This window comes from Neovison vison, chromosome 13 (assembly GCF_020171115.1).
Source record: "Neovison vison isolate M4711 chromosome 13, ASM_NN_V1, whole genome shotgun sequence".
NCBI lineage: Eukaryota > Metazoa > Chordata > Mammalia > Carnivora > Mustelidae > Neogale > Neogale vison.
Genome location: NC_058103.1, coordinates 111,704,306 through 111,717,949, shown reverse-complemented (window position 1 = coordinate 111,717,949; position 13,644 = coordinate 111,704,306). Strand labels below are relative to the sequence as shown.

At 36.9% G+C, this 13,644-nt stretch overlaps 1 protein-coding gene across 2 annotated transcripts in view; it reads left to right on the top strand.

Annotated features, from left to right (window-relative positions):
- UNC13C (unc-13 homolog C) overlaps positions 1-13,644 on the top strand; it is a 599,404-nt gene that overhangs the window by 286,455 nt on the left and 299,305 nt on the right. For both annotated transcript variants that reach the window (XM_044230120.1, XM_044230119.1), the window contains exons 13-15: positions 1,016-1,185; positions 4,302-4,417; positions 6,244-6,407. In XM_044230120.1, coding sequence (XP_044086055.1) covers positions 1,016-1,185; positions 4,302-4,417; positions 6,244-6,407 — 450 coding nt within the window. The remainder of the gene's footprint in view (positions 1-1,015; positions 1,186-4,301; positions 4,418-6,243; positions 6,408-13,644) is intronic.

The window sequence follows — 13,644 nt, the reverse complement described above, 5'->3', positions numbered from 1 at the left end:
TTTCATGTGTCTGTTAGCCTTTTATAGGTCTTCTTTGGAAAAATGTCTATTCGTGTCTTCTGCCTATTGTTTAACTGGATTATTTGTTTTTTGGGGTATTGAGTTTTATAAGTTCTTTATATGGTTTCGATGTTCTTTATCATAATCTGATGATGAACATCTAGGATGACCCTATTTCATCCACTTTCTCCACTGACCCCATGTTGGAGATCCTTATGCTAGAGTAAATGCATGTGCAGAGCAAATTGGAACTCATCATTGATCATCCTAACTGGCTCAATAGCTACAAAAAAAAAAAAAAAAAAAGAAAGAACAGGTGATGACCCAATGCTTAAAGAATGATTGGTTGGCAGGTAGAGAAGCATAGGAAAGAGTGTATACAGTGTATAGGGTCAGGAAACACCATAATATGTGTGGGCAATACCAACATCATATGTGTGGGTTCAACAAGAGTAGGTGGAAGAAACCTTGAAATGAAAAATGGATTCAAGTGTGCAGTTTATTCTTAAAAACAGAAGGGTTTTTCTCTAACTCTAATTGATTTAACAGTATCTTATACTTACTGGGATTTATAGTTTACTAAGTATAAGCACATAACTGTATTGTCATTTATAATCTGTGACATCCATAGAAGTAACATTAACTTTACATGGATGGTACAGGATTTTCTGAGAATGGCTGTGTTTTTCTAGAAAACCATTGCAAATAAGAAATATATCAAATAGAAAATACACTAAATATTTTTGACCCATATTTGATTGCATTTGGTTCAGTTAAAGGAAATATGTTTGAATAGGGTATTACCCCTTAGGAACATTGCTTAACTAATACAACATTTTTCGATGTCCCTGACACCTGTAACATCCTCTAGATGGAATGGGTCAGTGGGAAATCTCATTTCTTAGATAACATACTACACCTTTCTGGATTAGACAGATTTAAAAGGAGTTGCTAACATCAAATGCCACTTAGAGCAGTTACCAATGGTTGTTAACGTATCCACATTTATTTTCAGTGAGTGCCATAACTCCACAGATCGAATCAAAGTCAGAGTGTGGGATGAAGATGATGACATTAAATCCAGAGTGAAGCAACATTTCAAAAAGGAGTCAGATGATTTTTTGGGACAAACAATTGTAGAAGTGAGGACCCTGAGTGGAGAGATGGATGTCTGGTACAACTTAGGTGACTATTTTTAAATTTACTTGAAAAACAGTTAAATAAAATTTGAGTCTCTGTGGCCTATGTTATATTCCCATATAAGTCAAAATAAGCAATGTCTTTCTACAACATTCTGCTGAAATATTTATTCAAATTCAGTATTATTATAAGATATTGATAAATTTGAGATGAAATGAGAAAGCCTTTCAAAAAATCAACTGGTTGTCTTTTAGGAGAAAAATATCCCATTCTTAATTTTAAATTCATAAATATAGCTTCAAAAACTTTGCTAAATGGATAGGAAACAACATATGACTTTATGCTGTTTGACTTACTTCCTTTTGGTCTCTTAATGACATTTTAGCAATAAAGGAAAAGTGTATTTTGGATATCTTTTGAATGATGATATAAAAGTAGGGTTTAGTTAGCCAACCCATATAAATGTGGACTTATGTTTACCCGGCTGATAAAAATATTGAGAATATATTTAGTTGGCATGACTTTTTAAATGAAATTTTATTACGGAAGCAAGAATTAAATAAAGCTTTATTTTGACTTTTACAGTAATTGAATAATAACCTAGAATCTTCAGTGCTAATTCAATAATAGTAAAAAATATATGGATCAGCTCAGTTTCTATAAAGGACATGATCCAAAATATCTTTTTTTTTTTAAATGTATTTGCTTATAGTTGATACACAATGTTCCATTAGCTTCAGGAATACAACATAGTGATTCAACTCTATATGTTACGCTATGCTCACATAAGGGTAGTACTGACCATCACCTTTCAACACTGTTACAGTATTATTGATTGTATTCCCTGTGCTGTAACTTTTATTCACATAATTTACTCATTCCATGACTGGAAGTCTGTTTCTCCCACGCCCCTTCACCTATTTTGCCCGTTCTCCCAACCCCAGTTCACTTATATGTGGAATCTAAAAGACAAAACAAATGAATAACCAAAAACCAGAATCAGAATCAGATTTATCAATACGGAGAACAAACTGATGATTGCCGGATCCACAATTTTTTAGTCATATCATTTGAAATGTTTTAATTAAATTTTTAAGGGCTGGTTAAATCAAGGAAGTGTTTATACAGTCCCAGGATTACAAAGAGTTTCCATGTAGGATATCAATATATTGTAGTAAATTTAAGAGTACTTTTGGCTTTTTGAAAAACACACATACTTCAAATAATGTAATATTTGACAAGGCATGGTGGTAAAGTCATAAAATTAATGAAACTATACACAATAATTTTAAAGAAGGAAAGATATATATCTTATCTGGATACAAATGATTCAAGCTAGAATAAGAACGCAATATGAAAATATATTTTAAAGAAATCTTAAAGAAAATTGGTGCTTTGACATTACTGTTAAAATTTTTAGTTCGGTTATAGTGATCATCCTCCTGCATCTTTTTTCTATGTAAAACAACTTTCTATATGAAAACGGAGATGTTAGGTAAGAGTAAATTTCAGGCCATTAACTCCGTGTAACCAGTACTCACAAATTGTGTTACAAAGTGGTTTACCCATACACAGACTGTTTTTTCTGTAGTAAGTTAACATGTCCTTGAATTGAGGCAGTTAGAATCCCAAACAGAAATTCCTTAAATCATTCTTTTGACAAAAGAACAATTCTTTTGATGTACTTTGCCTCCTGTCACATGTTTTTTGATATGGGTAAATTCACTTTGCCAAGGAGCTTGAATGAGATCTTAGTAAAATCAGTAAATTAGTAAAAATTGGCTACTCAGCTCTTACGCTGAAATGGTCCTTCCATGAACAGGGAGGAAAATAGGATGCGGCAAAATAGGGAAATCTTCGCCTGCTCACCATCAGTTTTTGTGTTTGTGCCCTCTTTTGCTGATATTGGGAGTTTTAGAGGGGAGAGAAGGAGGCTGTGAAAGACGGGTTTTAGATTTGTATATAATCCCTCGGTAGGTTCAATCCCCAAAAGTATCATATGTCTACTCTTTGTATCATGTTCATCACATAGAATACATTCCCCTGCAGAGGAGGACTTGGCCAAAGCCCTGGGCATCTAAGCAGAACCTGTGTCCCATAGGTCCCTGGGGCTGATGGCAGTTAAACTCAAAGAACCAGTAATGCTCCCTGAGACTTTGGACAAAGGTCTGTGACAAAAAGATTCTAGCACTGGCATTTCTTTCAGCTCCAGCAGAAAATTTTAATATTTGTTGAGAATCAACTATTTCCCTGCCATTAGGAGAAACTCTCATGATCCTGGTCCTCCTCAGGGAAGAATATTCATAACACAATGATTATCAAATATTAGCAATGAAGAGTCAGCAGACATTCCACAAGACAAAGGCAGACTTCATGATTTAACCGTATCTTTTATGACTATAAATACAGTTATGCTTAGAAAGAAGATCAGTAAGTCTTTGCCACTTTCTCTGTCACTCTGCCTCGTGTTTTATTTGTGAAATGGGTCAGCTTGCCTCTTTTATTTCATCTGTGAAGTACATATCAAATGTAGGTCTCCTATGTACAAACTCTAAGAATTTTGTGATTATGCTCTTCTTTTTTTCTCTTAAAGCTACAGATCAGGTCATATTGAACCCCTATACACATTATTTGACTGAATTGACTAAATATTGATTCCATCCAAATAAACAGTTAATCCAATATATTAATAAACAAAGGCCATAGACTGTAGGTCTTTATGAATCACTAATAAAGAAAACTGTCAACAGATTTTTTTGTTAGAGCTTTGACTTACCTTTTCAGGCATAGAAAGAAAACCAAATGCTTTTACATGAAATAGTTTTCTGATTAATTATATTTTTAAGCTATCTTGCTTTTAATTGTCCAAACAATTAATTTCATTGTAGAAACTAATCAAATACACAGAAATTTGTATCAGAATGTCAGGGTCTTCTGATTAAGCTTTTTGTTTGAATTATCTGTAATGTGGTTTGACAATTAGTCACACAATAGGCACATTACTTTAAATTGTGTTTACCAGAATCATAATGGCTAATTAATAATCAAACCTAATCTAGAAAAGTCCCTCTTAGCCATGTAAGCCTTTTAAAAGCTTTTGAAAAATTCTATGAGAAATACAGTATTTTCAAAAATGACCAGTTACTGTTTTCTTTTATCAGAGAAACGGACAGATAAGTCAGCTGTGTCTGGGGCCATTCGATTGAAAATCAATGTGGAAATAAAAGGAGAGGAGAAGGTTGCCCCATATCATATACAATATACGTGTTTACATGAGGTAAGTGAATTGAATTGCATTAATGATAAAACCTAGAAAATAGGTCTTTATGGATTATACAACAAGATATTTGTCTCTAAAGTACAATTGAATTAGGTTTGTACAGTTGTTCCTAGAGTCCTTACCCTGTACTATGTACTATAGCATGTAATGTGCTAGGGAATCACATAGCCTATGTCTTGCTCTCTGAAGAGTGGGCACATGTCCTCCACTGAGAGTCAGAACAAACTCATGAGACAGGTATTAACAAACAAGACAGTAAGATGATGTTGACCAAGGAGGAAGAAAAATATCAAACACATTTGTTAAAAAAAAAAATGTCATGACAAATATTTTGGAAGCTTTAAACATGTGATACTTTAGTAAAGCAGGAGAAGTTCCAAATATAATTATTTTTGAAAACTCCGAGTTAGTGTTCAGATTTTACTAAAGGTTTAATTGGGAGTATTAGAAATAGAAAAATGTTGATATTGCTCAGTGGTTTTTGGTAGCCAGTGTAATAAGCCGTGATTTTCTTTTTCTAGAATGACAAAGAACTTCATACATGTTGAACCAACCTCCATCTTAATTACTGATTCCACAAACATGTTGGGAATGAGAAGGACCAAAATGTCCTTATCACCAAAGGATAGCAGAGAATATACCCATCCTAAAAGTAGGGCTTGTTTGTCTTAGACGTTAGACTACCGAATTTGAATCCAAAGGGCAGATTTCCCTCAGTGTAGATATACAAACACATAATCTGTGCTTCTACTGAATGCTTTGCATCTGAGAGCTTGGAGTTGTGCCCAGTGCCTTTCTCTGATAGAAATGACTCTTGGTTCATGTATCAGAAAATAAGAGGTGAAGCTGAGGAATGAACCTTTCCTCATGTTTAGAGAGGAGGAGGAAAAAAATACCTTCCTAAGGTATAAAAATGTAACAGAGAATCCTTGCCTTTTGCATACAATTTTCCTAAATATATCTATGAAAATGTATATGTGGAATTATTTGCACTTCCATTTTACTAAAGAAGGAGTGGGAAACAGTATTTAAATCAATTACATCTTACACATAATGAGATGTAGGACACAAGCTTAATTTCCAGACCCCAATCTGGCCAGTATTATTATTCCTTTAAGAAAGGTGGTTTAGTTTTTCAAATCAATAAAGAGAAATTCCTGAACTGACAGGATGGAGAGCCAACTCTGGCCTTATAGTTTGGGCAGAGAACATTTGGGTCAGAGGAACAGCTTTTCAGAGTCCTTTTCTGCTAATCCAGGAACCAAAAAGAATTAAATCCAAGAAAGGAAGGATCTTTTAGTGACCCAGGTGCATCCATGTAGCAGTTGCCAAACTTATCAGAAACATAAAGAAATTGTACATCATGATTTCTCAATTTCTCAAACATTCATTTTTAACCTCAGCTCATAGCTCTGACTCTTATCATTTCACAAAGCTCTTTATATACTAAAAGTCTGTATTAACATAGCCCCAATTACAGTATTCTTCAGGGCCCTATAATTTACTCAGAGCCCATGAGCACAAAATATGTTCTAGCATGTAGAAATGTTTCCATGCAAAAACGTTTACTTCCTTCTACGATGAATCGGTAGAGATGAAACATTGAAATCGTTGATTCTTTGTAGACCTAGGCAGAAATAAAACCAATTTGTGTAAGTAGGAGGTGAGTTAGAATAAAAATCCAATGTATTCCTATTGCTTCTATATGCTAATGAAACATTAGATGCCTTCATAATGCAAATATAAATTACTGAGAGTTACAGTTACATAGTTGCAGCCTATTCTGAGCAATTACTCAATGATTGAAAACCACTTGCTTTTAGAATCTGTTCCATTACTTGACTGAAGTGAAGTCTAATGGTGGAGTGAAAATCCCAGAGGTCAAAGGGGAGGAAGCCTGGAAGGTTTTCTTTGATGACGCTTCCCAAGAAATAGTCGATGAATTTGCCATGCGTTACGGGATTGAATCCATTTATCAAGCTATGACGTAAGTACTCTAGAACACGGGCAATGTTCAAAAGTCTCTGCTGAAATCTAAAGAAAAAGAAAGAAAAGCATTCATCGCCTTCTAATACAAACGAAATTTGATTGCAAGGTCATTTGCACATTTTGCACAATTGAATGTGCACGTTGGATGCCAGATCGTCCCTCTCCCAGCTATAAAGCGTTAAGGATCTGCTAATTCACTACCACCATCTTCCCAAACCTTATTTTGTTCTCAGAGGGTTCTCCATGGAGACACCGAGCCTTTACAATGCCTGAGAACTTGCACCTTCTCCACCCTACCCCAAATCTACTGAATCAGAAACTCACAAAGTGGGGCCTAGCGATCTGTGTTTTATTTCATTTTTAAAAAGATTTTATTTATTTGACAGAGATCACAAGTAGGCAGAGAGGCAGGTGGTGGGGGGGTGAAGGAGGTTCCCCACTGAGCAGAGAGCCCAATGCAGGGCTCAATCCCAGGACCCCGAGATCATGACCTGAGCTACAGGCAGAGGATTAACCCACTGAATCACCCAGGTGCCTGATCTGTGTTTTCATAAGCCCTCTGGATGCTTCTCATAAACACCAAAGTTTGAGAACCAATGCCTTATTTGTTATCTGAGGATACTAAAGCCTGATGATTGAAGTGCATCGTAAAACTTTACAGAGTATGTTAATGTCAGAGCCATCTGGAGCCATAACAGTGTCTTGACCCAAATAATAAGCTGCATATTCTTCCTTCCTGTATTTATACCAGTGTCCCTAATTCAGCAAAACCAAAATTTACTGAGAATGCACATACTGAAGTAAATGTGGTTCCATGGGAGTGACCCATATAGACCTTTACTGAGGAGTTTCCATAAGGGTTTAGAACTGGGTTATCCCTTGCCTACAGTTTACCTTTTGAAACCTGGTCTAAGAGTATAAATGCATCTTGTTCAGATATATATGACATATAATGCTTAAACTTTTTATGTGCATATATTAGAAAACTGTACTTTCATTTTAAGGATGAAAATTTTCATGTCAACCAAATAATGGGTCCTTTTGAACCACCTGAATGATGGATGTGGATTGGACAAAGATCAATGCTCTACTTCAGAGGTTTACTGTTCTTAGCATTTAATTACCAGACATAATTCCAGAAGAGCATATGTAAGACTACACTTAAAATTTTCTTGACCAATTATATGGTTTTTTTAGTTGACGGAATGTTCTAAGTCTAAATAGTAAGACTTATAGATTATGGAGATGAAAAGGCACTTAGGGGCCATAGAGTTGAACCTCTCTCCGGATGAGAAGCCCTGTTGCTGCATCCATTACTGATGGCCTTCATCCCTCTGCCTGTTCACACACAGGGCAACAGCATGTTCCTTTTAAGGCAATCTATTTTGTGACGGGGCGGCCTTAGTGGAGTCCCTTGAGCTTGTCATCCACTCTGTCCCATGTTGTTGGTTATAACTCAGAATACCTCCTATCAAATTAAGCACGAATAAAAATGCAACTATGATTAAGAGTCTAAAATCACAAATCCTTTTGTGTCGAAAAGGAGCTGTGTTAAAAAAAAACAACAGTAAAACAATAGCAATGAGAAGGAAAAATTATCAGTAAAAGAAATGATCAAGGTAAATTCATTCCAAAATCTTTGTGAGCTGATATCATGTTACTTCTTTGCCATATTTCCGATGTTCTGAGAAGCATAATCACATTAACATAGAAAAAGGTTAAAAGCTGAAAAGAGGAAGATCATCCTTTATTCATTTTATCACCTGTATTTTTTTTTCCTTATCTTTAACCTAAGTAAACAGTAACAAGAAAATACTTGTGGCTACTTTTGTACCGAGTGACCTGCATGTGAGCCCATAATGATGAAGGGCCATATAGCAAGTATTTTCAGCTTTGTGTGTCCTACAGTCTCTGTTGTCACAACTGCATCACTGCACTCCAAGTGCAAAGGCAGCCATAGATAATTAAATAAACAAATGGGCATGGCCATGTACTGTTTTTAAAACTTTATTTTAAAAACAAAACTATGGGCTGGGTTTTGCTGTGGTCTTACATTGCCAGCTGCTGGTCTAAGAGCGAAAGCAGGATAGATAGGCGTAAGGGGAAAAAAATGTCTTCTTTTTTTGGTAATAATTTGAGCAATGCACTTTTATGATAATAAAATACAGTAGATTATGTAGTTAACCCTTAAACACCAAGGGTTCGGACTGTTGTGGGCCTACTTACAGACTGTAGATTTTTTACAGTAGTGCAAATGTATTTTTCTCTTCCTTATGATTTTCTTAATGCTTTCTCTTCTCTATCTTATTCTAAGAATACATACCCACAAAATACGTGTTTATGACTATTTATGTGACTGGTAAATAATATATATGTCACAATCAATATATTGTTAAGATTTGGGGGAGCCCAAAGTTATATGTGGATTTTTGACTGTGTAAGGGTCAGTGACTTTAACCCCTGTATTATTCAAGAATCAACTCTGTCTACTTTTGGTTATGCATTTGATTTGACATTGATATTTCCATGTATTTATTTTTTATTCATTTGACTGGGTGATAGAGACAGAGCACAGCACAGAGAGAGACAGAGGGAGAAGGAGAAGCAGATTTCCTGCTGAGCAGGGAACCCAGTGTGGGGCTCGATCTCAGCACCTGGAGATCATGACCTGAGGCAAAGGCAGATGCTTAACCATCTGAGACACCTAGGTGCCCCTCATAATGATATTTTTATTTATTATATGTAACTTTAAGCTTTGAGCACCGACCAAGATGGCCTTAACATTTCCCTTAACTTGATAAAACTTTAGACAGATTTGTAACTTGCCCCTAGGCTCCTGTCCTCCCTCTCACACTTGGCCCTTACAAAATCCAGAAGGCTTAAACCCAGAGGTCCCTGACTTCCTTTTTTTTTTTTTTTTAACACCATTTACTTTAGAAAACTTACAATGGTAAATTCTTTGAATTGTAATTTTTTGAAAGCCTCTTGCTAGTTTTAACCAAGGAGTAGCTTTCTCAAGGACCCAGCAGGTATCCCTCTCAAACACAGTCATCAAGCGGTATAGAAACCTGTCTCTCAGTCTCTGTTGGAGGGTAGGAGCCTAATTTGGGTGGGTGCCTTGATCCAAGTTGTAATACTGTCTTGGGTCATGAGTATAAGAGAAAGTTTATCTTTTTGGGGGGATAATGCCAACTAGCAAACACAGGTGACTGTGATTCCCCCAACTCCAGGTCGTAAAACCTTCCATCCATTCCCCTTCCAATTCAAAAATGTGCCCATCTGTTATTTCAGCGGAGTTGAGTTCAGAATGAGTTCTGATTTATCTTCCCTATTGCACACCCTTGAATAAAATTTTCCTGGCCTATTTCATTATGTCTGTGCAATTTTGCTTTGGCAGTACAAATTTTATATTCTCACCAGAATAAAAAATATTCCTGTTGTTTGACAGTCTAACTCCTAAAAAGTTTGGCTACCAGTATGAATATGATCTCTTCATTTACTCTTCATGGATGATCATTAGTTGTTGAAATAGTTTTTATAGAAAAATACACCTGTAACCATTTTTTATCAATATGTTAATATTATAATTACTTGTGTAATCTAGTTTGAGAGATGGCAGAATGGTGTCACGGGCACTTGAGTTCTGTTCAGAGATTTACAAACTCATATCTTGAATCCATCGGCCATAAGTTTTATTACTGCCTTCTAAAAAATTCTGGGTGCATGACAGAAACTCAGTACATATTTTTAATTGAATGCATCAGAAGCAGAAACGGTTTATTCTCAACTTCCCATGGCATATTTCTTCATGTCAGAAGTTCACAGTTGCCAGGGCTCCTGGGTGGCTCCGTCCGTTAAGTGTCCTACTCTTGGTTTTGGCTTAGGTCAGGGTCTCTGGGTCTTGAGATCCAGCCCAGCATAGGACTCCACGCTCCATGGGGAGTCTGCTTGGGATTCTCTCTCTCCCTCTCCCCCAACTCATGTATATTCTCTCTCAGTCTCTCTTTCAGATAAATAAATTAAAAAAAAAAAAAAGTTCCCACTTGTCAAAAGCATGCAAAATGAAACTTGAAAGATTAAGCTGGTATTGGTATCTATTTTACCTTATAAGTGTTTTAGAGCATATCCTATTGATTGATAATTTATGATAATTTGGAGAAATATCGGAGTACTGACATTCTTCTGTTAGCCATTGAAATGTAACTTTGAGGGATTTCTCCCCCCTCCCCATAGCACGTACCCTCCCCAATGTCCATGACTCAGTTATCCCATCCCTCCACCCCTCTCCCCTCCAGCAACCCTCAGTTTGTTTCCTGAGATTAAGAGTCTCTTACGGTTTGTCTCCTTCTCTGGTTTCAACTTGTTTCATTTCCCCTCCCTTCCCCTATGATCCTCTGTCTTGTTTCCCAGATTCCTCACATCAATGAGATCATCTAGGGATATATATATATATATATATTTTTACCATATTTTCCAAGTGATACTCCTGCTGCTAAATTATAAATTGATTCCTAACCAATTGTTGGCCAATGAATAGCACATTTTTTAAAAAGGAGTTTATAAGTAACCAACTATATCTTCAAATTTAAATTGGTTGCCTGTTGGATCAGTAGTATTTTCCTGTTGTCTTGAAACTTGGCTTCTGGGAATCCAGAAAACCAATCAACCAACAATAGCAAAACCTAGAACTAAGTATGTCAAACTTACCTCAGAAGTATTTCCCTTAATTTTAAAAACACAAAGTTGGGGAACTCAGCTTCAAGGAAGAAACAGATGTCCTGTCTACATAGGAAGGGCATTTACAAAATTAGGAAAGGACAAAACGGCTTAATTTTTGTGGGCTTTCCTAGATATGATTTGATCAGAAAAAAAAGTCAAAACTCAGTTTCTTTTGATATTTAAAGCCTACTTAGGCTTAGCCAAATCCCCAGGTAACCTCATACTCTTCCTGTTTTTAGTGGAGATTGCCTGGTTCCTTTTCTTATTTTTTTTTTTTTGCCTGGTTCCTTTTAAGCGTACTCCCATTTCTTTGAAGATGGATTTGGAGCAGAAATAAAGGGGAAGTGTGTATTAAGCCAGAGAGTCTGGTTGTACATTATTACGTTTTCCTCTTGTGTATTTCTCCTCATAAGAAGGAGGCTGAATCTATTTTGCTGATAAATAATTTGAACATTAATACTGAACTTCCCAGTCCTCTAAGGTACCTCTTGCTTACTGTAAATCTCTCTGCTTTTACCACAAAACATTTTCTATAAGGGCACAATTTATTGGTCCAATTTGTTGCATAAAAATGACTCTGTTTTGGGACATTCATGAGGGAGGAGAAAAAGGATTACAGTTTTCCTGTTTGGACTGCTGATTGATCAAGGACCAGGAGGATTTGTTCCCACATAGTAAATCCATCTTAAAAAAAAAAAAAAAGCAATCTTCCAATATATGATAGCAAGAATGGAAGTCTGTTTCCTTTCCAAAGAAACACACCATTATACATATTTTGCACCATGATGCTGGGCATGGAGTCTGTTTTCTTCATGAGAATTTTGGGAGTCCTTCATGCTTTTCATCTATCAGTGCAAACATAAATGCTCTTGAAAACATTCTGACAGACTTGCTATTCACCCCTAAATATATGCAGGGAATTCCATGTCAGTATCAGAGATGAAATTGTCCTCTAGAGGTGATTTCTGTCAAACAAATACATTTTAACTGAGTATTTAATGAGCCTTAAATTTATTGTAAAATGAAGCCTCGGGCATCTCACAGAATCTGAGATTTCCTTAGACTATAGACATGCAACTCTACTACCAAGTGAGAAAAACATTTTGTCAGTGTTTTTCACCTTGATGTCCTTAAAAAACAACCTTGACTTTTAACTTGGCCCTCTTAATTGAATTTACATTTGAACTGGAACTATTGGGATATAGTTTATTTTAAAGGCACTGGTCTATTTTAGCTGCTTGAGCCATCAGCCTGCTTTCTAAAAAAAAGTGCTGCTTTGTTGATGAGTGAATCACTCATTCCTGTAAGAAATATTTATTGAGGGCCTACCATGTGCCAAGAAGTTTTTTAGGTACTAAGAATACACCAGCAAACAAGAAGTCAAGACCCAGTCTCTGGTGGAGTCCCCGTTCCAGAAAATACGATTCCTTTATTTGATAGACATTCTGAGCATTTGAGTATGAGGACTGACACAGGACATGGGGATACAGCAGTAAAAGATCTCTCTTGCTTCAGTGAGCGCCTAATCTAGAGCAGAGAGGAAGAAGAAATTTAATAGCAAGACTGTGTAATAGAGGTATACATGGGTCCTGTAAGAACCTAGACATAAGGGACCAAATCCAGGCACAGACGTGGAGAGGTGTCAGAGAAAGCTGATGGTAAACTGGGGGTCCTAGCCTTACTGACTCTTTAGCTACCCCCCACCCTGCCAAACCCTAGGCATTTCATTGCCTTCCTGTCTCCCACCACTGCCCTCACACTCCCAACCTCTGTAGCTGAGTTCCAGCAATCCTTAGGATCTGTGAAAAGTTATGATGCTTTTCCCCAGAAGAGAAGTGGATCCTGAAGTGTTTGACCCCCTCTTTAGTGACAAGTGTAAGGGCCTCTTTAGCCAGAGCAATTCCATTCGGTTCAACAATGACTTTGTTTATGTAATAAAACTTAAACTGTCCCAGCACCCCCACCCCCACCCAGGGGACTTACTTAAAAACAAGTCCCAGGTAACAAAGCCCAAATGCAAGGGCAGGTCAGGTCTGGTGGAGATAATGGCCCGAATGCAGGGATGAGTCGGGTCAAGTGGAGACATCCAATCAGTAAAGCACACATACGGTCTCCCTAGTTACCAAGGAGTGTGGGCCCCAGCTACTATAGGGTAAATTGTAATTCAATTGGCCACCCGTGTGTGACTTAGCATGACTGTGCAGCTTTCTCTGTGTGTTACAGTCTCATTGGCCACCTGTGTGTGGCCAGGCCCAACAACATGGCCTTTGCTTTATGAACTCTGTAAGGCAGGGTGAGGTCGCCTCTTTGCAAGAGATGGCCCTGGCCGGTCAGTTTGATTCTCGATGTGAGAAATAAAGCTTTGCTTGACTTTCGCTTTGTATCAGTCTTGCTCCTTTGATCACGGACCCATTGTTGGGGGACCTTTCACAAGCATGTATGCAATCGCTGAAATGCATGCAAATTTGACTTTTAGGGAGCAAATGTGATAAATAATGTTTTAGTATATTTCTTTT